The following is a 27,894-nucleotide window of genomic DNA, read 5'->3' on the forward strand; positions in this document are numbered from 1 at the left end:
AAGGGTGCCTTTCTGATTCTTCAGGCATCTACAGACCAGAGAGTTCAAGGGATTTAGGCTGAGAGTTTTCAAGGTGTCAGTCATTGTTTCATTCAGCGGTTCAATGCGTAATCGATTTAGGAGCCTGAATCTCATGATCAAATACGGAGATGCCTTGAAAAAACTGGGCCTTAGTGCTGCAGGTTTCCACCTGTAAAAAGGAGAGATCATGTCTCAGGGGGTTCAGGGATATAAAGATAAATTGATATTTGAGGTGCTACCATATTGCGTTGATGGAGTCTATATAATTATCTAGATAGAAAAAGTGAACTTAAGCTTGAGCTCAGAATGGTGGAACTCCACTTGTCATTTCACTGATAGAAAAGGTTTCAGGCTAATATTGTCTGTGTTACAATAACACCAAGAGGACCCAGCCGAGTGTCAGGCCTCGGCCCTGTGAGATCGTCCTTTGCACAAAGCTCTTACCAGGCTGAAATTTTTTTCAAAGCCTCCTAAGGGACGTGGATGCCCAAATGAATAAGAATTGAGAATCCCAATCTTTTACTGGGCTTTGAAAATCCCACTGTAAATAAGGAAAGGGGACCAGGGAGAAATAGAGGCACAGGTCATGGAAGAGAGTGGCCCAGCAACAGGTGGGTGACAGAGGCTGGGAAAAAATCACTGTCTCCTGACTCCAAATCCAACAGCCCAACGACTAGTAGACAGGTGGAATTTCAAGGAGAGCCAACAGCTTTATGAAATACTTCTAGTTAGTTTAATTTGTATCATTTGGGGTTATCTGTGTGAAGGTGGAGGTCGTGGGGATGGTGTTCCACAGAGGATTTAATATTCATTCAAAAGGGAGAGAATTTAGAATTCAGATTTTCCTTGTACTGTGGGCTTCTCATCTGACACACAAGCAGAGGATCCTGGGGAATGACCAATTGTTTTTCTTTGCACCCAGAGCACTCCTAGCCAGAGCTTTTCTAGTGCTTTAATCAGTGCAGCTCTAGGCCGTTTCTCTGGGTATTTGCCCACCTCTGCACAGTGCTACAAACCCAGAGAGCCATAGGCTGCTGTACAAACTGCTGGGTAATTCTTGCGCAATCTTCCTCTTTCCCTGCCAGCGGCAGCTTCTGAATGTGGAACAGGAGGCTGGTCAGCATATGATTTAGCCGGGCTGTAGGATAGAAATTTTGAAACACAAGATCAGGCTGAGAAAAGCATTTCAATGAGGGGAAAGTGGCAAGAATCCAGTTCTGCTGATTTACCACTGCCCCATGGACTTCAACGGAGCTCTGGTGGATGGACACTGGCTGCATGGCCACCCGCTGACGTTAACTGGGCAATGCTGATTTAGGCTGAATGGTATCTGGCCCGTTCACTTCAATGAAGTCACACCTGTTGACATCATTTGAGCGCCTGGCCCGCTGGTTCCAGGAAAGCTGGGCTGATTCACACTAGCTGTGGATCTGGCTTTCTCTGCCCACCGGCTGCAGTAGACAGCATTGGGGCAGGTAGGAGCTAAGTGGCTGCAATTGTTTGTCCCACAAGTGCGTTAAAAGGCTCAGTTCTGCAAGGGTCAAAATTCAGTCCGTGTGAGTGGGAATGGAGGGGTCTGAGCCGCTCCTTCTGAGATGCGTTTCGCAGCATGGGCTCTGCGGGGTGGGTTGCTCAGAGGCTTTGATAAATGAGCTTTGATTGTGAGGTGCGCAGACACCAGAGGGTGTTGGGAGACATACGTCCCAGACTTGTCAGATCTAAGGTGCATTTAGGCTGTTACCTTTTCTCTGGCAATGCTCAATAATACGCTTCAGAGGAAGATGTAAGAACTCTGGAGGCGGAAGTGGGCCAGTCTGCCCCCGCACATCTCACCCCTGATCTAGAATAGAGACTGGCTTGAACCTTGATGCTTGAGGTTTAATGACCCTTTCAATTGTATTATAACGCCGAATATTATACCCATGTAAATATCCAGTCCTTTGCTGAACATTCTTAAGTTCTTGGCCCCGATGACTTGTCTTGAGAATGGACTCCACAGTTCAGTTACATGGTGTGTCATGTCAATACGCGCTGCCCTTTTCAATTTCATTGGCTGCCCCCTACTTCTCCTGCGATGGCTCGGAATGCCCCAGGTAACGGGAGAAAGTTCATGGGAACCCTTTGCCTCGGGGTCCGGAGCGGGAGCGCTGCCTCCCGGCTGCAGCAGGAGGAGAGAAGCCACCTGGGCCGTGGGCTCCGCAGCGCTGAGGATACGCGCCGCAGTGCAGAGCGGAGGCGGATAAAACGTGAATTGTTCGCAGCGCTGCTGTAGCCGTGTGGCTCCCAGGACATCGGTGGGCGGTCCCTGTCCCTGGACCAGCTGCTGCTGGCGAGAGAGACCAGCTTTCCAGCGTCTTCAGCGCCGCTCTGTGCACCGGACCGCTTTTCTCCAGCACAAGCTGGTGCCATCAAAGCTCCCCGCTCACTCCCGTTGCCCCTCCGAAAAGAGTCCGTGTTTTAAAGCGTTTGTGGAAGGCTGCTGCCGCCCTCTGGACGTGTTTCTGTTCAGTATCTGCGGTGTTTGTCCCGTGGGTTGTTAACCAGTGTATTAACCCCTGGCCCCTGGGCTGTTTGTATTCATCACTGGCAAGGTAAAAGAAACTGAAAATCCGCCATCGCACCCCCCTGCAGTGTTTCCCCGCTCCGGGGGCGGGCTTGGGGCAGTGCTGAGCACAAGGCTCCTCGTTTGTCTCTGGGGCTGCTGGGCGCGGTGGCGATACAAGCAGTGACTGTGTTTGTATTTCCCAGCACCCAGACCCTGTTCCATGTCTCTGTCTTGTGCTCTTCAGCGTCGCCCTTAGAACTGTTCCCCTGCGGGCAGAAGCCCCTGCTTCCTGCCATCCCACGGGCTGTACATTTCATCCAGTTCCCTTTTTTGAACGACCCCGAATGCGGTTTCTCTGTGTGTGTATCTGGCCCAATAATACACTGCAGTGCCTTCAGCCTTCAGGCTGCCCGCTTGCAGAAGGGCTGTGCTGAGCGATTTGTCCAGAGTCAGGGTGACTTTCCCCTGAAAGTTCTCCCTGCAGGTTGGTGCCCCTGTGTCCGTGCTAATCCAGCCGATATCAGACAGCCCTTTCCCGGGGATCTGTTGAACCCAGGAGATTGCATAGTTAGTGAATGTACAACCAGAGCCTTTACAGGACCCCTTCACAGACTCCCCCGGCTTCTTCACTCTGCACCAGACTGGACCAGCTGGATCTGGGCCTTTACCCCTGTGGAGAAAGAAGCAGGGTGAGAATTCTTGTGATTAGTTCTGCTTTCCCCCCTTTCCTTGTCCCAGTGAAATTCACCTCCCTGGGCGAGCTGCCAACAAGAGGAGAAAACTGAACCCACAGTTCATGGCTATTCTTCTCAAGATCCCTGCGGTAGCAGAACACAGCGACTGCTGCAAAGAGCATCCACTGAGGGCCAGTCCCTGCCTTTTAACAGGGAAAAGGGGCTCCCTCTTCATTTGCATAGGGAGGCTGCGCCACCCTCCAACGTATAAAATCAGACACTCAGAAGGAGTAAGGCTGGGCACTTGCATGATCAACTCAGAGAGGTCCATGCAGTCCGGCCCAGGGAGCGAGGTCTGCCACAAACTTCTCTCTCCACTACTTGTATGGCCCCATCACTGTAGACTCTGATCATCTCACAGTCTGTGATGCATGCGCGTCTTTGAAATAGGGGGTATCATTCCTACTGCCTGCCTCAGTTTCCCCACCTATGCACTGAGCTAAAGTGACCTGCTCAAGGTCACACAGGAACTCGCTACCAGAGCGGGGAGTTGAAGCAACGTCTCCCAAATTCCAGGTGAGTTCTAACCACTGGACCATCCTCCCTCTCCGTCCTGCAGAGATTTAGGAATGTGCTGCACTTTGCGCATGTGAGTAATCTCATTAATTTAAATGGGACTACTCGTAGGAGTAAATTTAACGAGGAGCTTTGTCTACAGTGTGGAGTAATGTGCTCTGCAGGGGGTTGATTTCTGTCTGAAACAGGAAGAACACAAGTATGGCCACAATAGTTCAGACCAAAGGTCCATCTAGCCCAGTGTCCTGTCTTCCAACAGTGGCCAGTGCCAGGTGCCCCAGAGGGAATGAACAGAACAGGGAAACATCAAATGATCCATCCCCTGTCGTCCATTCCCAGCTTCTGGCAAACAGCGGCTAGGGACACCATTCCTGCCCATCCTGGCTAATAGCCATTGATGGACCTAGCCTCCATGAATTTATCTCGGTCTCTTTTGAACCTTGTTATAGACTTCAAAGAAGAACTAGATAAATTCATGGAGGATAGTACTATGCTAAAGTGCATTACAGAACGTTTGCAGACCCTTCTGGTGCAGATTACAGACCAATCCTTGTGCAATCCATTGGTGTTCTTTAGAAATCAAGCCCCAAATGCTTAGATCTTTGTATGGTTTAGGTTTAAGAATGGATTTTCAAAAGGTCCCGCTCTCTAAAATTCAAGGCAGTCTGTGTGTTGCATTCCCTCAGTCCCTTTGAAAGACCCAGTCTAATTCCCTGTTGCCTGGACTTCCTTGTGAACTAAATTCCCACCAGGTGTCTCTGCTGTTCTCATGTGCTGCATGGAAAATGGAATGATGAAGTACGAAGTCAAGTTACATGAGGAGTAACAAAAGATTTGGAGGGGGAAGAGCATCAGATTGTTGTTTTTACATTAGTGCCCAGGGCCCCTCACCAAAACAGAGACCCCGTTGTGTAAAGTGCTGTGTGCACCCCTCGGAAGAACCTGCAGTGAGGAGTTTAGGGAGCCTTGTCAAAGGCATGAATGGGAGCTAAGCAGCCAGTTCACGTGGATTTTTAATTTCAATGCACTTTGGGCCTTTGAAATTCTCCCCCCGAAAATTTAAGATTAGGGTTTGCAAGGAACCCAAGGACAGCTAGGTGCCCAAATCCCATAATTGGACTGGGTGCCTAACTCCCTTTGGCCCCTTTGAAAAATCCTACCCTAAAGAGACAAGACAGACTAGTACATACCTTTTTAAGCACCAATTTTAGCAGTGGTTGAGATTTTCAAAAAATCACAAAGGAGATACACCAACAAATTCCATTGCACTGAAGATGAAATTAATCAGCAGCAGGTTTCATATGAAAGAAGAGGAAGTACTTTTTCATGCAATGCACAGCTAACCTGTGGAACTCATTTCCATGGGATGGTTTGATAGCCAAAAGGATAACATGCTTAAAAATGGATAAATTCGTGGATAAGTCCATCAATGGCTATTAGCCGAAATGCTCAGGGATGCAACCCCATGCTTGGGGTGACCCTAAACCTCTGACTACCTGAAGCTGGGAGTGGAAGACAGGGATGAAGCACTGCAGACTTGCCCTGTTAGGTTCACTCCCCCTGAAGCTCTGGTATAGGCCACTGTCAGGCAGGATACTGGGCAATGCGGACCATGGTCTGAACCATTATGGCAGCTCTTATGTTCAATAGGATCTGGGTTTCTCATTCTGTTGCGGTTTGTCTACATAGGGATAAAGCCACTGCTGGCCTGGGTCAGGTGGCTGGGGCCAAGCAGCTAAAAATGGCTGTTCAGACATTCAGGCTTGGGCTGGGCCTGAGATCTGGGACCCTGTGAGGATGGAGGATCCCAGAGCTCAGGCTCCAGCCACAGCCCAAATATCTACACAGCAATTTTTAGTCCCTTGGCCCCAGACAGCTGACCCAGGCCAGACACAGTCATGCCACAGGGCTTTTATCCCGCTGGATACGGACCTTTAGACTTCTCTGGAAATGCAAAGCAGAGTGCTTTGCTGAATCAGGGCCTTTATCTCAACCCTTCAAGATGCTCCAAATTCTGGAGCCCTGTTGACTTCCATTGAAGGATCAGGGACTTGGTCAAAGGAAAGATGCAAGAAGGGAAGGACACAAAGTAAGGGATAGGTGTGGGGGAGTAGGAAGAAGAGGTAAGAATAATCTAAACATGTCTGTCTGTCCACTCCTTGTCTTACTGAAGCGGAATCCTTCTATTGGAAAAAGGGCAAATAATTAGGCCTGGCCCAAAACTTTAAGAGAATTGGGGTTTTGGCTAAACAAAGATGTTTCCAGAAAGTGTCTGCTTTCCTCAGTATTAAATAAACCTTTTCATTGACAGAAAGTTGAATTTTTTGCAGAAAATTTCAATAAAAAGAGAGTTGAAATTTTCAGCGGGAGAGAAAAGCATTCTCCCATTAGCCCCACGAACGATGTTTTATCCAGTGCTGTCATTAAAGAGATGATCCTGCATACAGGACAGGTGTCATTCTGAGCTGTGGTTCGGTCTTTCCCTGGCCTCTCCTAATGTGGGCCACTGCTGCTATCTGGTGGAGAGATGACCTGGAATCTCCCACTGAGGAGTTTTTGAGTGAACAAGGGTACGTTCTCCGACCCTGTGTTCACCCCGTCTGGCACAGTAACACACAGCTGTGTCCTCCGGCTTCAGCCCATCCATTTGCAAGAACAGCAGGTTCTGGGTGTTGTCTCTGGAGATGGTGAATCGCCCTTTGACCGAGTCTGTGTAGTATGTGGTGTCACCCGCCCCGTTGGTAATTGAAGACGCCCATTCCAGTCCTTTCCCCGCAGACCTCCGTGTCCAGTGCCTACCGTGGCTAGTGTACGTGTAGCCAGACACTTGACAGGAGAGTTTTGCAGAGTCTCCTGGCTTTTTAATTTCTGCTCCGGACTGGCTGCACTGGATTTGTGACCAGACACCTGCAAATAGACAAATATTCAAGATCGAGTCTGTGATTCAGCAAAGCATCTAAGCAGGTTCTTCAGTTCTCCGGAGAATCAAAGATTGAACTGAACGTTCATTTTGGCAGCATATGTTTCCTTCTTTTATCCCAGGTGCCTCTGAAGTTCTTACCTGAGAGCGCTGCCAGCAGGGAGTGAACAATGAAACACATGGTATTTATTTTTGAATCAGAATTCCAATGGAACAGATGAAGATAGACAGCACAAAGTAGGATATTTAGTGTGTGTCTGAGAAGGAGATGTTCCCTGGCTCTTAAAAAAGCAGTAGCCTTACTTAATTTGTACAAGGTAATTCAAAAAGTCTTTAAAGCCAGGCATCAAACAAAGGGGCAGGAGAGAAGGAAGAGGAGGTAACAATAGGGGTAGGTTTCCAGATGACTTGGGTTAAGATTTCCAAAACTGCCTTTCTTCCTAATAAAAACCAGGCATCTAAATGCCTTTAGGTGGCTCTTTTTATTAAATCTCAGCCAGAATTAATACTGAAAAGGGGGGAAAAAAAACAACTGGTTTCACGACTGATCTTGATAAATTGATAAAGCTGGGCAGCATGGACAGTGTGGCTGAGAGCTCCTGCCACTCTGAGCGGCATGGGAAGGCGGTGGGGAGCCAGGGGTATGGATAAGGGGCAGAGGGTTCCAGGGGGTAGTCGAGGACAGCGAGCAGGGGGGATTGGATAAGAGGTGGGAGTCCCAGGAGGCCTGTCAGGGGATGGTGGGGGGGTGGATAGGCTTCGGGGCAGTCAGACAAGGAGCACGGGGCTTGGATGGGTCAGGGGTTCTGAGCGGGACAGTTGGGGCGGGAAGTGGGAGGGGGTGGATAGGGGGTGGGCACTGGGCTGTTTGGGGAGCCACAGCCCTCCCTACCCTGCCCTCCAATGTGGCCCTTGGGCCAAAAAGTTTGCCCACCCCTGCCCTAAATGCTCAAACACTACAGTAATGGGGACAATATGAATACCTAAGATAGCTTGAGGGGTAGAGCTCAAAACATAGCTTATTTAAAAAAAAAATGCCAATGCATATCCTTAATGCCCTCCCTAAGTCATTTAATAGCTCTGCACCTGCATGGCTGGACACAAGGAGGGTCTGGGCAGCTAATGCCTAGACACCATGAGCACTTTATCCAGCATCAACAGCATATTTTGGCTGAATTGTCTCTTCAGTCTAGTGGCCTTTAAAGGAATTATGGTTTCTCACATTTTCCGGAGATATTGGGGAATATTGTGCTTTATGGGCCTGGTGCAAAGTTCACTAAAGGCAAGGGGAGGACATCCATTGGTCTGAGTGGGATTTGGAGCTGGGCCTACTGGAATGTTGATTGACATTTTTGAAGGGGACTTATGTAATGGGGTATGTAATTCCCCTTGACTTTACCCTTTGAAAATTCCAGATGTGATTCACGATACTTCCGCCCAGAAGTTCCTGTCAGAGGTCCAGCCGGTGGATTCTGGAGCGGATGTGAAAAAGCCCTCTCCACCTCTCCTGCGAAGCCTCCGGCTTCTTCATCAGTAGCAAGTGGCTGGATTGGATCCGTCATGTTCCTGGGAAGGGACTGGAGTGGGTCTCCAGCATAGATAGTGCAGGTACCCCATATTACCTGGACTCAGGGAAAGGGCAATTCACCATCTCCAGAGACGCCTCCAGTAACCTGTTTCAGAGGAACAGCCGTGTTAGTCTGTATTCGCAAAAAGAAAAGGAGTACTTGTGGCACCTTAGAGACTAACCAATTTATTTGAGCATGAGCTTTCGTGAGCCACAGCTCACTGAAGTGAGCTGTGGCTCACGAAAGCTCATGCTCAAATAAATTGGTTAGTCTCTAAGGTGCCACAAGTACTCCTTTTCTTTTTTCTCCAGTAACCTGGTGCATTTGCACATCAGCAGCCTGAAACCTGAAGAACCCGGTGTGTATCCTTGTGCTAGAGATGGGGGATCCCACAGTGATCTACTTCACTACGAATACCCTAATGGGATCCTGCGCTGGAGAAAGTCACTAAAGATAGTGAAATACTCTGACTGCCTTCTGCTTCAGTCACACAGTACAAGAAATTCAGAGAATCCTAGAAAGGTAGGGCTGGAAGAGGGAGTTCAAGAGGTCAGCGAGCCGACCCTCCTGCACTGAGGCAGGACTCAATATACCTAGACCACCCCTGGTTCTTCATCTGTTTTTAAAAACCTCCGGTGCTGGGGATTTCACAGCTTCCCTAGGTAACCGGTTCCAATGCAGATAGTTAGATATGCTTATCCTTAGAAAGTCCTCCCCCCACTCCATATCTAACCTAAATCTCCCTCGATGGATTTTGCATTAGTTTATTTTCTGAAAGACACAGAATCATAGAGGCAACAATTGCTAGTGATGGGGATTTCACAACGTGCCTAGGTAACCGGTTCCAATGTGGATAGTTAGATATGCGTACCCTTAAAAACTTCTCCCTCCTCACCCCATATCTAACCTAAATCTCCCCCCATGGATTTTGCATTTCTTTATTTTCTAAAAGACACAGAATCATACAGACCGATAGTTGCTTGTGACAGAGAATCCCCTGTGACTCTTGATCAGTTGTTCCAATGGTTAATTCACCTCAATGTCTTTTTAAAAAATCACCTTCTTTCCAGCTGGACATTGTCTAGCTTCAGCCTCCAGCATTGGATCCTGTTGTACCTTTGTCTGCCGGACTGAAGAGCCCGTGATCAAATTTCTCTTGCCCACCTAGGATCTACAACAGGCACCAGTGTAAAGACTCCTTGTTTATTTCCTAGCCATGGGACGGAAGAATAATCTAGTGGCTATAGCTTGAGTCTCGGTATGAATATTCCGGTGGTCTTTCCCACACCCACAGGGATAGGACCCGGGAGAGCCAACGTGCCAGGTCTCCGAGGGGAGAGCGACTTAGAACAGGACTCACGCCGGATTGGAGTTCACAGATGAAGCGAGGGATCTCTGCACCGCAGACCAGCGGGGCTCTGGGCAGGAAGGGGAGACACAGTGCCCGGGAACCGAGAGTGGTAGCGGGCGGTGCCCCTGGGCTTCAGGCCGGTCATTTTCAGAGGCAGCAGGTTGTTGGGATTGTCTCTGGAGATGGTGAATCTCACTCAGTGGGAGCTGCGCCCCGTGACCCTCGTGCCCCCTGCGCCCCCCCGCCAGGCCTCTGCTTCTCCCTCGGCAGCCGCCTCTCCCTGAGCCACCCCATGAAATCCCACCGTGTCCCTGTCCACAGCCCTTAGCCACGTGACTGTCCCCAATGCCCTGCGGGCCAGCGCTGGGCTGTGATGTCATCGGGCCTGAGGGGCGGGGCCTTTTATCTCCATGGTGACTCTGTGACATGGGGGCCCTTTATTGGGGGCAGGATCCTGAGCTGCAGCGTTTACACCGGGGCTGTGATTTCCAGCTGTCAAATGGATGGAAAAAATGCTCCAGTCTCTTTGGAAAGTCCCGGCGGCGCCACATCCCCGGGCGCAGCGGAGCGGGGTTTATTCCGGCGCCGGGTGATCTCTGAGTATGAAAGTGGATTAGGGCTGGGACATTAACGCTTTCTTCCTTCCTCTGAGTGATGTGGGAATCCCTCAGCACTCTCCACTGTTATTTTACTTTATTTTATGAATAAAGCTTTAAACTCAGTTACTTGGTGTCCTCCATCATTTCCTTCCCTAACGATCCTGTGGCCTCAGCCTGATCACCTGATACCTCAGGCAGATTGGTAACTTAATCTCTCACAAAGGTACCTATTGGAACCAGACTAAAAGAGTTATTTGAGAGCAAGCAGGAGCCTGGTGAAACTGTCTGGGCATATGCATATGAGCTCCAGGAGAGAATGAGCAAAGTGGAGGGGCGAGACCCTCGACGAGTTCCAGACCCAGTAATGTCAGGTGTAATGATTTCCAGACCAATGAAGAAGTTGGAAGGAATAAAGGATGTGAAGTCAGGGTGCAGGATTCGCTGCAATCAAAAAGACTAAAATGATGGTGACACTGTAGACAACAAACAGAGGATAGGATTCCGATAGGGCAAATATTGTCAGGGTCAGTCAGACCTAAAGGCAGACATGGATGGTGACATTGTACTGCTACCTTTAAAGATGTTTAGGGCTGAAGAGAAGAAGAAGAAGAAGCTGAAGAAGAAGCCCTATAATCTTACCCTGTAAATCACTGAATTACCTTAGGCCTTAGTCCATCCCGTGCTTTGCTACACATTGGGCTACCCACATTTGCCACTCTTGCCTAATGGAAGCATGCTGAGAAGGAAAAAGAGAGGAAGCATACCCTGGAGATGGAGAAGGCAAAGGCTCAGCAGAATAGCAATCCTTCTCCAGGTACCACTTCACATTCCAGGAAGTTCCCCACCTACAAGGCAGGCGATGATACCGAGGCCTTCTTAGAAAACTTCGAAAAGGCCTGCCTTGGTACAGCATCTCTACAGACCAATACAAAGCTGAGGTCACAGCTCAGTGGACCCTTAGCTGAGGTGGCGGCTGAAATGCCTAAGGACCACATGAACCAGTATGAACGGTTTAAAACCAAGGCGAGAGTCAGAATGGGGCTAACTCCCGAGCATTCCCGTCGGCGGTTCAGAGCCCTAAGGTGGAAACCAGACATGTCATTTACCCAACATGCCTACCACATTGTGAAACATTGGGATGCCTGGATATCAGGAGCAGGTGTGAAATCTCCAGAAGATTTGCCCTTCCTAATGCAAATGGAGCAGTTCTTAGAGGATGTTCCTGAGGAAATAGAAAGATACATCCAAGATGGGAAGCCCAAAACTGTAATCGAGGTGGGGGAGATTGGAGCCAAATGGGTGGTGTTAGGGGGCTTATTCCTTCACCCACTTACTTCCCTGGTCCTTCTCACATGAACAGAGAGCAACAATACCCGAAGTCCAAATGTGCAAACAATTCAATGTTTATTGGGGTGAACTTCCAGCAAGCATGATTCCAGTTTCCTTCCTTAGTATCCTCCTTCCCAGCTCTGACACCACAGAGCCTTACACCTGTGTCCCTGTTCCCATTCCTACCCTTAGCCAAACATGATTCTAACTTCCTTACCCCCATTCCCTGTTCCCATTTCCCCCTTTAGCAAAACATGATTCCAATTTTCTTACCCCCATTCCCTGTTCCCATCTCCCCGTTTAGCAAAACATGATTGCAATTTCCTTACCCCCATTCCCTGTTCCCATCTCACACCCCCACCCCCACCCCCACCCCCACCCACTCACTTCCTCGTTGACTACAGATTATATAGTAAAACTTGAGTTCTGCTTAGCTATACCTTAACCAATCATTTTCCCGAAATTTAACTAACCAATCCTAACATATTGTAACATGATTATGTAACCAATTATATCCCACCACCTTAATTAGTTTACACCCAGCAAAATTAATTATACAGCAGACAGGAACAATCACAGAACCAGACAGAGATTATACAGACAAACAACAGCAAAGTGGGAACTATAATGACAAAACAATACAGACGTGAGGATTTCACATCCCAGCTATTGATAAGTGAGTTCTTGCCAGACAGGATGCTATCAAACTAAGTTTCCTTTTACATTTTCTAGGCACTTCCCTTACTCTGGAGGTGATAGGAATACAATCCTGTCCTGATAGTGCCTAACAGCCCAATAGCACCTTATTTCCATGTGACTAGTTTGGAATGTGAGGATGTGACTGTTCGCTTCCCAGCTTATGGCTGCCTCTGCTGCTTAGCCAAAGGCCTTAGCCTAAGAACAGGGCCTCAGACTGTCACAGTAAGAGAAGGCCCTTACACCAGCAGATAGTGATTTTGATTCTTTCTTTTATACCTCTATAATTAGCCAAGTGATAAGAATACACCTAAATTCCTAGAGTATAGGCCTTTACAGACAGGCCTGACTATCTATATCCTAACAGGTGGAGGTGGCAGAAAAGAAAAAAACTGGTCGCTGTTGGAGCGGATACCAGAAGGGACAACCTCAGACCTCACCCTACTACCGGGGGCAGCCCAAGGCCCCAACTACCCCCGAGGAACCCTCCAGCCACCGTATCATCCCGCCACAACATTCTCCAGCAACCCGCCTCGCCCCAGTGATCCATCAGCTGGACGATGTTTTAAATGTAATGAGCCGGGCCATGTGAAGGCCAGCTGCCCCAAGAACCCCAACAGATTACAGTTCTTTGCACCGAAATCACACCAGAGGTCCTCAGGCCCAGATACAGCGTATGCAGCGACAGCAGATCAAGGAGCTGTGCACTAGCTACATGCCGACATTCTCAGTCCCCCCAGGACTGACTGAACGGGCATACCACTCCATTGACACAGGGAATGCTCACCCAATTAAAGTCCAACCTTACCGGGTGTCTCCTCAAGCTAAAACTGCCATAGAACGGGAGATCCAGGATATGCTACAGATGTGTGTAATCCGCCCCTCTGGAAGTGCATGGGCATCTCCAGTGGTTCTAGCTCCCAAACCAGATGGGGAGATACGTTTTTGCATGGACTATCGTAAGCTAAATGCTGTAACTCGCCCAGACAACTATCCAATGCCACGCACAGATGAACGGACGGGCCCAGTTCATCTCTACCTTGGACTTAACCAAGGGGTACTGGCAGGTACCGCTAGATGAATCTGCCAAGGAAAAGTCAGCCTTCACCACACATGTCGGGCTGTATGAATTTAATGTACTCCCTTTCGGGCTGTGAAATGCACCCGCCACCTTCCAAAGACTTGTAGATGGTCTCCTAGCGGGATTAGGAGAATATGCAGTCACCTACCTTGACGATGTGGCCATATTTTTGGATTCCTGGGCAGAACACCTGGAACATCTACAAAATGTCTTTGAGCGCATAAGGGAGGCAGGACTAACTGTTAAGACTAAGAAGTGTCAAATAGACCTAAACAGAATGACTTACCTTGGACACCAGGTGGGTCAAGGAACTATCAGTCCCCTACAGGCCAAAGTGGATGCTATCCAAAAGTGGCCTGTCCCAAAGTCAAAGAAACAGGTTCAATCTTTCTTAGGCTTGGCCGGATATTACAGGCGATTTGTACCACAATACAGCCAAATCGCTACCCCACTGACAGACCTAACCAAAAAGAAACAGCCAAATGCCATTCAGTGGACCAAAGAGTGTCAGAAGGCCTTTAACCAGCTTAAAGCGACACTCATGTCTGACCCTGTGCTAAGGGCCCCAGACTTTGACAAAGGGTTCCTAGTAACCACAGATGCGTCCGAGCGTGGTGTGGGAGCAGTTTTAATACAGGAAGGACCGGATCAAGAATTCCACCCTGCAGTGTTTCTCAGCAAGAAGCTGTCTGAGAGGGAAAGCAACTGGTCAGTCACTGAAAAAAAATGTTACGCCATTGTCTACGTTCTGGAAAAGCTACGCCCATATGTTTGGGGACGGCGTTTCCACCTGCAAACCGACCATGCTGCACTACAATGGCTTCATACCACCACGGGAAATAACAAAAAACTTATTCGGTGGAGTTTAGCTCTCCAAGATTTTGATTTCAACATCCAACACATCTCAGGAGCTTCTAACAAAGTGGCTGATGCACTCTCCCGTGAAAGTTTCCCAGAATCAACTGGTTAAAATCGTCCTTGAGATGTGGAAAATATTCTTAGTCTTTATGTACTTGGTAGTATATTTAGTGTCTTATTAACTCTGTTTTTTCCTAGAGCTCCAGGAAGAAATCCCAGCCAGCGTTTCACCCTAGCTGTGATTTGGGGGGGGGCGTGTCATAAATATAAAGGGAAGGGTAAACCCCTTTAAAATCCCTCCTGGCCAGAGGAAGAATCCTTTCATCTGTAAAGAGTTAAGAAGCTAGGAGAACCTCGCTGGCACCTGACCAAAATGACCAATGAGGAGACAAGATACTTTCAAAGCTGGGAGGAGGGAGAAAAACAAAGGGTCTGGCTCTGTCTGGGTGATGCTTTTGCTGGGAACAGAAAAGGAATGAAGTCTTAGAACTTAGTAAGTAATCTAGCTAGATATGCATTAGATTCTGCTTTCTTTAAATGGCTGAGAAAATAAGCTGTGCTGAATGGAATGTAGATTCCTGTTTTTGTGTCTTTTTGTAACTTAAGGCTTTGCCTAGAGGGATTCTCTATGTTTGAATCTAATTACCCTGTAAGGTATTTACCATCCTGATTTTACAGAGGTGATTCTTTTTACTGTTTCTTCTATTAAAATGTTTCTTTTCAAGAACTGAATATTTTTTTCATTGTTCTCAGATCCAAGGGTTTGGGTCTGTGGTCACCTATGCAAATTGGTGAGGATTTTTATCAAGCCTTCCCCAGGAAAGAGGGTGTAGGGTTTGTGGAGGATTTTGGAGGGAAAGACGTTTCCAAGAGGGCTCTTTCCCGGTTATATATTTGTTAGACACTTGGTGGTGGCAGCAATAAAGTCCAAGGGCAAAAGGTAAAATAGTTTGTACCCTGGGGAAGTTTTAACCTAAGCTGGTAAAAATAAGCTTGGGGGGTTTTCATGCAGGTCCCCACGTCTGTACCCTAGAGTTCAGGGTGGGGAAGGAACTTTGACACCTGTCAACAGCCCTTTTCTCCAAATCTTCCCTCTTCATGTTGAGGTGTCATTCAGACCTGTTCCTTCCCGTGTTACTCGCGTTAGGACATCTTTGAATTGTAATGCACTATTGACCGCTGCTGTCCATTGGGAAGATTGCACCCGCCTCCAAATCAGTTTTTGACCGGTCCGCACGAGCTTTGTGCTCACTGCGGGATTCTCGAACAATAGTACAGGACGGTGTCCTCAGGTCTCAGGCTGCTCAGCTGCAAATACACCAGGTTGTTGGGGTTGTCTCTGGAGATGGTGAATCGGCCCTTGAAGGGCTGTGCGTAGTTGCTGGTAGTTGCAGTTGGGTGTATTTCCCCTTTCCACTCTAGTCCCTTCCCAGGTGCCTGTCTGACCCAGCTCATTCAGTAATCGCTGAAAGTGAAGCCGGAGGCTTTGCAGGAGAGGCGGAGAGAGTCTCCAGGCTCTTTCACACCCACTCCGGACTCCACCAGCTGAGCCTGTGAAAAAGCCCCTGAAAATAGACACAATGCGATTCGTAGAGACCCTGGCTCCCAAGTGAGATGGTAACAAACCCTGGGGGAAATCGATGTACCTGTGAAAGCTGTTTCAATGAGAAGGAAAAATAACCACAGTGCCATGTTCCCGACTGTGGGGAGAGTTCTGGTGGGTTTGGCTGGTCTCTGAGCAGACACGGGCTGCGGACTCTGAACCCCAGAGCTGCAGAGTCAGGGGAATCCCTGGCTTTTAACAGGAAATGTAAGGGGATAATTTGCGTGCACCGCTCTATATAAGAGAGACATGAACATCAATCCCAAATAACGGATATTTCCCTGAATTTTACTCAATAGGTCTCATAGATTCTAAGCCCAAAAGGGACCATTGTGATCATCTTGTCAGACTTTCTGTGTAACACACACCTCAGAACTTTCACCAACAATTCCTAGAGCAGATCTTTTAGAAAAATCTACCAATGTTAATCTAAAAATTATCAGTGACAGAGAATCCACCACTACCCTGATAACTTGTTCCAATGGTACATTAGTTTCACAATTAAAAACTTATTAACCACTATGATTTTGTGGGTTAAATTTCCTACTGTTCCGAGGGCCCATCAGCCCTCTGGACCACTTGAATCCCTTCAACTGAATATCGAGGAATTAAGTGGTCTATAAGCTTTGTATTGACATATCTGCCTAGGGTTGAATTTAACCTATAGAGAACAAGGATGGATAGACCTACCTGAGTAAGAAAAGTATGGGATATTCCCTTGATGCCCCACTGCATTTCCCTCTCTCTCCTTCCCTTTACTGTCCCCTCTCCCTCACTTTAAACTCTCTCTCTCTCTCTCTCTCTCTCTCTCTCTCTCTCTCTCTCTCATAGATCGACATACAGAAGTATTGAGAGATCCTGAAATCCTTCATTTTGCAAGGCAAACAGTTCTGTCCCTGTGCTATGAGTCTGACACATCTTTCCATCACTGGGGGGAATCCCAGTCCCATTGAGCCAATGGGAGTTTTGCCTTTGACTTGAATGGACCAGGATTGATCACTTCACAGCTGAGTCACTGTGGTGAAGTGTGTAGTGAGGGCAGCTGTGCTGGAAGGGAGCAGTCAGCCTGTATTAGCTCTCTCCACATTTTCTTTTGTGATATTCCAGGCCTGGCCCTTTCAAAGCTTATATGTGAAATGATTCCCCTGCACTTTGACGCTCCTAGTTAATGGTCTGTCTTCCGCAGACGTGGGCCGAAGGAAGGAAGACAATGCAATGCTACATGGTGACACGGCTTGTGGGACAGGTTGTGTTCTGTCCTGTTGTAATCTTGAATTTAATTTCAGTTGGAACAAATGTATCGAAACACAGAGGCGCAGAATGACTGTCTGACACAGGAATGAACCAGACACCGGTGGTGTTAACTTTCAGTGCGCTCAGAAAACCACGATTCCTTCTTTTTTTAAAAGGGAATTCTTAAACTGAGACACTCTCTGTACACGGGGTGTTTTATTATGAATGGGCAAGTGCAAGAAACTTGGAGTTTGGCTAAAGATGAATCCACTAGAGTCTGTAAAGAGGATTCCCACGGTCTGCCTGTGTATTTAGGACGAGTGACCCCCATTTCCTGCTTCCTGCAGAATGTGGCATTGGCTATTCAGGAACCCCAGTCACTTTGGAAATGAAGCAGTGTGTTCAAGAAGTACGATTTGGCCTTTCTTTAGGTGAGTGCAAAGTGTGGCAAGATTCCGGTGTGAAAATTTCTAGTTCACGTCCACCTTTGGCTGCATGGCTCCTGCTTCCTGCCCGTCTTCTCCAGCTGAGTTTGCTGGGAAAGGAGGGTGAAGGACGGAGAGCTAAGTGTGAGTAACACTTTGGAGAAGGTTTCAGAGGAACAGCCGTGTTAGTCTGTATTCGCAAAAAGAAAAGGAGTACTTGTGGCACCTTAGAGACTAACCAATTTATTTGAGCATGAGCTTTCGTGAGCTACAGCTCACTTCTGAAGTGAGCTGTAGCTCACGAAAGCTCATGCTCAAATAAATTGGTTAGTCTCTAAGGTGCCACAAGTCCTCCTTCACTTTGGAGAAGGAATCTATTTCTGCATCATTAGGGAATGTTTAAGGACGGTCTCGGTTCTGATGGAACCGTGGGTCTTTCATCATCAAAGTGAATTTTGAGAGGAGTGAAGCCCGGATAAAGGACTGGAGGTTTCACACTCTGGGTTCCTGTCTGTGTGAACGGCTCTGTTCTGGCGGTGACTGTGGGCACGGAGAGGGAGCGGGATTCGCGCTGGAGGTTTCTGTGCTAACCGCAGGAGGTTTCTGATCGCTGTGTCTCTCGCACAGTGATACCGGGCGGTGTCTTTGTCTCTCAGGCTGTTCATTTGCAGATACACCGTGCTGCTGGACTCGTCTCTGGAGATGGTGAATCGCCCTTTCACCGCATCACTGTAATATGTTGCTGAACTATAAGTAGGATTGAGTATCTGTGCGACCCACTCCAGTCCTTTCCCCGGCGCCTGACGGACCCAGTTCATATGGTAGCTGCTGAAGGTGAATCTGGAGGCTTTGCAGGAGAGGCGGAGAGATCCCCCAGGGGTTTGAATCCCCACTCCAGACTCCACGAGCTGGACCTATGACCGGACACCTGGAAAGAATGAGAATCACATTCACACAGGGCCTGGCTCAAAGCCCATTGGAAGCAGCAGAAAGGTTCCCGTTGACTTCACTGCCCTTTGGGTCAGGTTAGGGATGTGCAGCATCCCCCGTTGTCTCCAGTCCATGTAGCGAGGAAGGGGATAAAATTACCTGGAAGGGCTGCTGGTAAGAAAGCGAGGGTCAGCCACAGTCTCATGTTGCTGACTCTGGAGGGTTTATGGTGGGATCTGCATGGACACCCGGACTTGTCCATCCTCTCTGCTCTTCCTGCAGGGACCTAGATATCACACGATTTTTATCGTGCTCTGGGGCACTGAATTTGCATCTCCTTCTCTTTCTAAGACACAGATCTTGGACCTCAGCCCTCAGCAAACTCAGCCTCCTGGAGGTGGGTGTAGTGGGAAAGGGTGATGTGAGTAAAGGAGAAGATTAAGAATTCCACTCACAGAATAATTTCTGCAGTGTTCTCTACAATTCTTAGAGACAAAATTCCTTAAGAACATAAGAGTGGCCAGACTGGGTCAGACCAAAGGTCCACATAGCCCAGTAACCTGTCTACCAACAGTGGCCAATGCCAGGTGCCCCAGAGGGAATGAACAGAACAGAGAATCATCAAGTGATCCACCCCATCGCCCATTCCCAGCTTCTGTCAAACAGAGGTTAGGGACACAATCCCTGCCCAACCTGCCATCCTGGCTAATAGAATTGATCTAGTTCTTTTTTGAACCCTGTTATAATCTTGACCTTCACAACATCCTCTGGCAAGGAGTTCCACCGGTTGACTGTGCATTGTGTGGGAAAAAAAACCCTTCCTTTTGTTTGTTTTAAACCTTCTGCCTATGAATTTCATTTGGTGACCCCTTGTTCTTGTGTTATAAGAAGGAGTAAATCACGCTTCCTTATTTACTTTCTCCACATCAGTCATAATTTTATAGACCTCAATCATATCCCCCCTTAGCTGACCTATTCCAAGATGAAAAGTCCCTGTCTTATTCATCTCTCCTTATATGGCAGCCTTTACATTCCCCTAATCATTTTTGTTGCCCTTTTCTGAACCTTTTCCAATTTGATATATCTTTTTTGAGATGGGGCGACCACATCCGCACTCAGTATTCAAGATGTAGGCGTACCATGGATTTATATAGAGGCAATATGATATTTTCGCTCTTATTATCTCTCCCTTTCTTAATGATTCCCCACATTCTGTTCACTTTTTTGCCTGCCACTGCACACTGAGTGGAGGTTTTCAGAGAACTATCCAAAGTGACTCCAGGATCTCTTTCTTGAATAGCAACAGCTAATTTAGCCCCATCATTTGCTATGCATAGTTGGGATTATGCTTTCCAATGTGCATTGCTTCACATTTATCAACACGGACTTTCATCTGCCATTTTATTGCCCAGTCACCTAGATTTGAGAGATCCTTTTGAACAGGGGTCTCCAACCTTTTACGCCCAAGATCACTTTTTGAATTTAAGGGCAACCCAGGATCCACCTGACCCCTTCCCCAAAGTCCCACCCCACTCACTCTATTCCCCACCCCTTCACTCGCTCTCCCCCACCCTCACTCACTTTCACAAGGCTGGGGTAGGGGGCTGGGGTTCGACAGGGGGTGTGGGCTCTTGGCTGGGGCTGAAGGGTTCACAGTGTGGGAGGAGGCTCTGGGCTGAGCCTGGGGCGGGGGTTGGGGTGCAGGAGGGGGTACATGTTGCTGGCTCTGGGAAGGGGTCAGGGCTGGGGTTTGGGGTGCGGGAGGGAGTTCAGGGTGTATGAGGGGGTATGGCAGGGCTGGTCAAAGTTTTTGGCCTGAGGGCCACATCTGGATATGGAAATTGTATGACGGACCATGAATGCTCACAAAATTGGGGGTTGGGGTGCAAGAGGGGGTGAGGGGTCTGGCTGGAGGTGCCGGGCTCTGGGGTGGGGCCAGAAATGAGGAGTTCAGAGTGTGGGAGCGGGCTCCGGGCTGGGGCAGGGTGTTGGGGTGCAGGTGGAGGGGTGAGGGCTCCGGCTGGGGGGTGCAGGCTCTGAGGTGCATGAGGCTGTGACTGAGGGATTCGGAAGGCAGGAGGGGGATCAGGGGTGCAGACTCTAGGTGGCGCTTACCTCAAGCAGTTCCCGGTAGCAGTGGCATGTCTCCACTCCGGCTTCTACACGCTCCCCTGGTTGCCGGCCAATGGGAGCTGCAGAGGTGATAGTTGGGGCAGGGGCAGCCTGTGGAACCCCCTGGCTGCCCCTGTGCGTAGGAGCCGGAGCAGGAACATGCTGCTGCTTCCAGGAGCCACGTGAAGCCACGGCACATGTGGAGAGGGCAAGCCCCAGACCCCGCTCCCCGGCAGGAGCTCAAGGGCCGGATTAAAATGTCTGAAGGGCCGGATGTGGCCCCCGGGCCATAGTTTGCCCACACCTGGGGCATGGGGTGCTGGCTCTAGGAGGGGGCTCAGGGCTGGGGGTTGGGGTGCGGCCTCCTGCCAGGCAGCATTTACCTCCAGAGGCTCACGGTCGGTGGCACAGTGTGGCTGCCACTAAGGCAGGCTTCCTGCCTACCTGTGCACTGCACCACTCCTGGAAAGGGCCAACGCACCCCTCCGGCCCCTGGGGAGGGTCAGGCAGTACATGGCTCTGTGCACTGCCCCTCTCTGCAAGCACCACCCCTGCAGCTCCCATTGGTCACAGCTCTCCATTCCCTGCCAATGGGAGCTGTGGGGGTGGTGCTTGCAGGTAGGAGCAGCATGCGGAGGGAGAACCCTGTCTCCCCACCCCTGGTGCCATGGGGCTACGCTGGCCACTTCTGGGAGCGGTGTGGGGCCGGGGCAGCCTGCCTTAGCGGCAACCCGCTGAGCTGCTGGAGATCGTGATCGACCGGGTGGTGACCACTGCTCTCATAGCTCTTCGCAGTCTGCCTGCAACTTAACTATCTTGAGTAGTTTTGTATCATCTGCAAATTTTGCCACCTCACTGTTTACCCCAGCAGGTTCTGGGTGTTGTCTCTGGAGATGGAGAATGGTCCTTTAACCGGGTCTGTGTAGTATGTGGTGTCACCAGCCCCGTTTGTAATTGAAAATCCCCTTTCCAGTCCTTTCCCTGGAGACCTCCGTGCCCAGTGCATACCATGGCTAGTATGTGTGTCTAGACACTTTACAGGAGAGTTTTGCAGTCTCCTGGCTTTTTAATTTCTGCTCTGGACTGGATTAACTGGATTTGAGACAAGAGACACCTGCAAATAGACAAATATTAAAGATCTCGGTCATGATTCAGCAAAACACGTTTTTCAGTGCTCTGGAGAATCAACGATTCCTTTTGGCTGCTTTTGTTTCCTTCTTTTATCCCAGGTATCTCTGAGGTTCTTACCTGAGAAAGCTGCCAGCAGGGAAAGAAAAATGAAACACATATTTATTTTTGAATCAGAAACCTACCGGAACAGATGAAGGAATATGGCACAAAGTAAGTTACTTGGGGTGTGCCGGAGAAGGAGAAATTCTCTGGCTCTTAAAAAAAGAGGTTATCCTCCTTAATTTTCATGAGGCCTGAGGCAGTTCAAAAACCTTTAAAGCCAGGCAGCAAACAAAGGGGCTGGAGAGAGGGAAGAGGAGGTAACAATAGGGGTAGGTTTCCAGATGACTTGGGTTAAGATTTCCAAAACTGCCTTTCTTCCTAATATAAACCAGGCATCTAAATGCCTTTAGGTGGCTTTGAAAATCTCAGCCAGAATTAAACTAAAAGGGTGGGAGGGGGAGCCGAACTGGTTTCAAGACTGATCTTGATAAACTTATGTGGAGGGGGATGGTATGATGAGATGGGCACATCGACAACTGCTGGTAGCAAATATCCCCAATGGCCAGTGATGGGACACTAGATGGGGAGGGCTCTGAGTGACTACAGAGAACTCATTCCCAGGGGTCTGGCTGGTGGGTCTTGCCCATATGCTCAAGGTCCAACTGACTGATATTTAGGGTTGGGAACGAATTTACAGCTACTTCCTCCTGTCAGAGCCTTTCCTTGCTGGGTTTAGCTACACAGAAAGAGTGTGTGGATGCAGCCTATGTATTTCAGACCATGTCTCCAATTTGTCAAGCTCGTTCTGAATTCTAATTCTGGTCTCTAAAGTGCTTGCAACCCCTCTCAGATTGGTATAAGCTGCAAACTTTATAAGTGTACTCTCTCTGCCATTATCCAAATCATTTATGGAGCTATTGAATAGAAGTGGACCCAGGACAGATCCTTCTGGGACACTTCTCCGTATTCCCTCCCAGCTTGACTGTGAATCATTGATAACTACTATCTGAGTACATTTTCTAACTCGTTCTGCACCTACCTTATAATAGGTTCATCAGTCTATATTTCCCTGGTTTGCTGACGAGAAGGCTATCTGAGACTGTATGAAATGTCTGACTAAAGTTGAGATATACCACATCTACTGTTCTTGTCCCCACCCCCATCCACTCATCTTGTTACCCTGTCAAAGGAGGGTATGAGGTAGGTTTTCTATGGGGAGACTTTGGCAAACCAGTAAAGTGCCTGAAACCACTATGGATTATTGCTAAAAGCAGCCAAGTCAGCAGGCTGTAAATTGACCATTCAGCACTCTAAGCTTGACCAAAGCAGGAGCTGGATGTGTGGGGGCGGGAGTTTTGGGTGCCACAGAGAAGGCAGCTTGACCCCCTGTGATAAGAATTGTGTTGAAGTTGCTGATACATGCATCTCAGAAGAGCAGAATGTGCCCCAGGAATGTCTATTGGGGCCTCAAGGCTGCAAACTCTGGAAAAACCCACACCTGGTTAATCAATAATCAGAAGCCACCTCTCGCTTAACCATTGAAACTGCTTACTTAACAAGTTTGCTTTAAGGGACATGCCATACTATTACTAATGTATAAATAAGGGGAAAAGTTTTTATTAACTGACAGCACCTCACACAGAGTAAAAGTTACCAAGAGTTTTGGGTTGAACCCCGGGTAACAGGTTTCACATGATTTGTTAGTTGTCACCTTATCTTCTAGATGCTTGCAAATTGATTATTTGCTCCATTCTTTCCGGGTACAGAAGTTAAATTGAGTGGTTTATAATTCCTGGGTTGCCCTTATCTGCTTTTTATTGATAGGTACCACTTACCCTCTTCCAGTCCTCTGGGATCTCTCCTGTCCTCCGAGAGTTCTCAAAAATATTCTTTAATCCCTAAGATCTCTTTGGCCAGTCCCTTAAGTATTCTCCAGTGTATTTGATCTGGCCCTGCTGACTTAAGGACATCTAACTTGTCTAAGTAATTCTTAACTTGTTGTTTCCCTATTTTAGCCTCAGATCCTACCCCATTTACACTGATGTTCACTGTTAGTCCTCTGATTACTGCTAACCTTTTTGGTGAAAACCTAAACAAAAATGGCATTTAATATTTGGGCAATTGCTGCATTTTCTTGTGACCGTGTTTCCCTCCTCACTGAGCAGTGGTCCTTCCCTGTCCTTCATCTTCCTCTTGCTTCTAATGTATTTGTAAAATGTTTTCTTGTTACACTAAATACTTCAATGGTTGCGATGCTCAAACACTACAGTATTGGGAACAATATAAAAACCTAAGATAGCTTGAGGGCTTGAGCTCAAACATGGCTTATTAAAAAAAGAGAAAAAAGATATGGAAATGCATATCCTTAATGCCCTGCCTAAGTCATTTAAAAGCTCTGCACCTGCATGGCTAGGACACAAGGAGGGGTCTGGGCAGCTAATGCCGAGACACCATGAGCACTTTATCCAGCATCAGAAGCATATTTTGGCTGAATTGTCTCTTTAGTCTAGTGGCCTTTAAAGGAATTATGGTTTCTGACATTTTCTGGAGATATTGGAGAATATTATGCTCTATGGGCCTGGTGCAAAGGTCACTAAAGGCAAGGGGAGGAATTCCCTTGGTCTGAGTGGGGTTTGGAGCAGGTCCTACTGGAATGTTGATTGACATTTTTGAAGGGGACTTAGGTAATGGGGTATCTAATTCCCCTTGACTTTACCCTTTGAAAATTCCAGATGTGATTCACGATACTTTCACCCAACTTGGAGCTCTGTCAGAGGTCCAGCTTTTGAAGTCTGGAGGGGATGTGAAAAAGCCCAGAGACTCTCTCCGCCTCTCCTGCAAGGCCACCGGCTTCTTCATCAGTAGCAACTGGCTGTATTGGATCCGTCATGTTCCTGGGAAGGGACTGGAGTGGGTCTCCAGCATAGATAGTGCAGGTACCCTATATTACCTGGACTCAGGGAAAGGGCAATTCACCATCTCCAGAGACACCTCCAATAACCTGGTGCATTTGCACATCAGCAGCCTGAAACCTGAAGATGCCAGTGTGTATCCTTGTGCTAGAGATATGGGATCCCACAATGACTCACTTCATTATAAATACCGTAATGGGATCCTGCGCTGGAGAAAGTCCCTAAAGAAAGAAAAATACTCTGACTGCCTTCTGCTTCAGTCACAGAGTTCAAGAAATTCAGAGAATCCTAGAAAGGTAGGGCTGGAAGAGGGACTTCAAGAGGTCAACTCGCCGACCTCCTGCACTGAGGCAGGATTAGATATACCGAGACCACCCCTGGTTCTTCATCTGTTCTTAAAAACCTCCAGTGATGGGGATTTCACAACATGCCTAGGTAACCGATTCCAATGTGGATAGTTAGATATGCGTACCCTTAAAAACTTCTCCCTCCTCACCCCATATCTAACCTAAATCTCCCCCCATGGATTTTGCATTTCTTTATTTTCTAAAAGACACAGAATCATACAGACCGATAGTTGCTTGTGACAGAGAATCCCCTGTGACTCTTGATCAGTTGTTCCAATGGTTAATTCACCTCAATGTCTTTTTAAAAAATCACCTTCTTTCCAGCTGGACATTGTCTAGCTTCAGCTTCCAGCATCGGATCCTGTTGTATCTTTGTCTGCCAGACTGAAGAGCCCGTGATCAATTTTCTCTTCCCCATCTAGGATCTAGAACCGGCACCAGTGTAAAGACTCCTTGTTTATTCCCCCAACAGGGGAGGGAAGAATAACCTAATGGCTGTAGCTTGAGTCTCGGTATGAATATTCCTGGGGTCTTTCCCACACACACAGGGATGGGACCCGGGAGAGCCAACGTGCCAGGTCTCCGAGGGGAGAGCGACTCAGAACGGGACTCACTCCGGATTGGAGTTCACAGATGGAGCGAGGGATCTCTGCACCGCAGCCCAGCGGGGCTCTGGGCAGGAAGGGGAGACACATTGTCCGGGAACCGAGAGTGGTAGCGGGCGGTGCCCCTGGGCTTCAGGCCGGTCATTTTCAGAGGCAGCAGGTTGTTGGGATTGTCTCTGGAGATGGTGAATCTCACTCAGTGGGAGCTGCGCCCCGTGACCCTCGTGCCCCCTGCCTTCCCTCCCCCCTCCACGGGCCTCTGCTTCTCCCTCGGCAGCCGCCTCCCCCTGAGCCACCCCATGAAATCCCACCGTGTCCCTGTCCACAGCCCTTAGCCACGTGACTGTCCCCAATGCCCTGCGGGCCAGCGCTGGGCTGTGATGTCATCGGGGGCTGAGGGGCGGGGCCTTTTATCTCCATGGTGACTCTGTGACATGGGGGCCCTTTATTGGGGGCAGGATCCTGAGCTGCACCGTTCACACCAGGGCTGTGATTTCCAGCTGTCAAATGGATGGAAAAAATGCTCGAGTCTCCTTGGAAAGTCCCGGCGGTGCCACATCCCCGGGCGCAGCGGAGCGGGGTTTATTCCGGCGCCGGGTGATCTCTGCCCCCCAGCCCCGCCCGGACCCTGCATGGCCCATTTCCACACCCCGCCCTCCATCTCTGGGGTAGGGAAATGGGCCATTCAGAGTCCGGGAACGGAAGGGTTAAACTGGCGGGAGGTTTGTGTCCCGTTCCCCCGGGGGCCGGGTCTCCTGCCCGAGCCCGAAGCGGGGGGTGTCGCTGCTGCCCCCGCGCGGCCGCCGGGAGAAGGGCGATTCCGCAGCCTGGGTTTTTGTGCGATCACAAACCGGTTTGGTGTCACTGTGTCTCCCGCACAGTAATAGCGGGCGGTGTCCTCGGGCTTCAGGCCGGTCATTTGCAGATACAGCTCACTCTTGGCGTTATCCCTGGAGATGGTGAATCGCCCTTTCACTGCATCGAGGTAGCCTATACTACTCCCATCGTAGCTTATATAAGCGACCCATTCCAGTCCCTTCCCGGGAGCCTGGCGGACCCAGCTCATCGCGTAGCTGCTGAAGGTGAACCCGGAGGCTTTGCAGGAGAGGCGGAGAGAGTCTCCGGGCTTCTTCACACCCCCTCCGGACTCCACCAGCGTCTGGGACCGGACACCTGGGAATAAAGACAGGCCATTAATGTCGGTATAAGAACAGCGGTAACACAATATTCTTCTAACTCGGCCAGGTCTTCAGAGGAGGAAAATACCTTCCAAAGCTGCTACGGCGACAATGACAAGGAGCAAAAATCCCATTTTGCCGGGTGCTGGAGGGGAAAGTTCTCAGGGAACTGGCTGGTGACTGCACCGACTGAGGGGGCTGCGGATTGTGTCTCCGGGTGCAGCCTGGGCAGAGGGAGGCAGAGATTTAACCAGGAAACTGTCTCCTCATTTGCATGCCCCGCTTTATAAGAGACACACACTTCTGCTGTCAGTGATCGGATTGACTCGCCCCAGGGCTCCGGCTGCAGGAGTCGGACTGTCCCGTCCTGTGTCTCTGTGCAGCGCCGGGCACAAGGCGCTGGGTTCCTCCTGACACTTTTGGACCCTGGGAGGAATGAACAGCTCCCTGCAGGGACTGTATTTCCTCGCATGGGAACTGAGGGTCTGGCTTTTTTGACCTGATATTGGGGATTGGGGGGACTCAGCTCTGGAGCCCGGTTCCACAAGCATAAGGGCCATGCAATGTCCGCTCAGGGGGGCCAGTGTCCGGTGGGGGGGAGGCGTGAAGTCTTGTCTCAGGTATCCATTGGGCGGGCCCCCCGATGGAGGCGGAAGATTTCCCATGGCGCTGGGAGGGATTTGGGAGGCAAGCCCCTTTCCCTTCCCGGCAGTGACCGGCTACATTGAATGATCCATGACACCAGGAACGTGATCTGAGCAAGCCTGGCTCGTGCTTTGGAGTAGGTCTGGGGGCCCGCCTGTGGGTGCAGGTGGGAGTAGCTGGCGGGCGGTGGGGGGAGTCTGAGGACAGAGTTAAGTTTTGCAGTGAAGCCTCCCTGACATTAGTGTGTCAAGAGCAGCGTCTCTGGGTGTTTTTCTTTAGGGGAGAGTCAGGAGGATTAAGGCTACAGTGAAGGAAGATTATTATGCATGGTTGAGATTTATATTCCTGTTTCAGAGTAACAGCCGTGTTAGTCTGTATTCGCAAAAAGAAAAGGAGGACTTGTGGCACCTTAGAGACTAACCAATTTATTTGAGCATGAGCTTTCGTGAGCTACAGCTCACTTCATCAGATGCATACCGTGGAAACTGCAGCAGACTTTATATATACACAGAG

At 49.1% G+C, this 27,894-nt stretch overlaps 1 protein-coding gene across 1 annotated transcript in view; it reads right to left on the minus strand.

The window, feature by feature from the left end:
- Positions 1-26,870, minus strand: part of LOC144929193 (uncharacterized) — a 29,566-nt gene extending 2,696 nt beyond the window's left edge. Inside the window, exons 1-3 of the mRNA XM_078848197.1 lie at positions 26,825-26,870; positions 26,439-26,731; positions 17,976-18,393 (exon numbers count right to left, since the gene is read on the minus strand). Of these exons, the coding sequence (XP_078704323.1) occupies positions 17,976-18,393; positions 26,439-26,731; positions 26,825-26,870 (757 nt within the window). The remainder of the gene's footprint in view (positions 1-17,975; positions 18,394-26,438; positions 26,732-26,824) is intronic.
- Positions 26,871-27,894: the final 1,024 nt, after the last annotated feature.

Source organism: Lepidochelys kempii, chromosome 13 (genome assembly GCF_965140285.1).
Source record: "Lepidochelys kempii isolate rLepKem1 chromosome 13, rLepKem1.hap1, whole genome shotgun sequence".
NCBI lineage: Eukaryota > Metazoa > Chordata > Testudines > Cheloniidae > Lepidochelys > Lepidochelys kempii.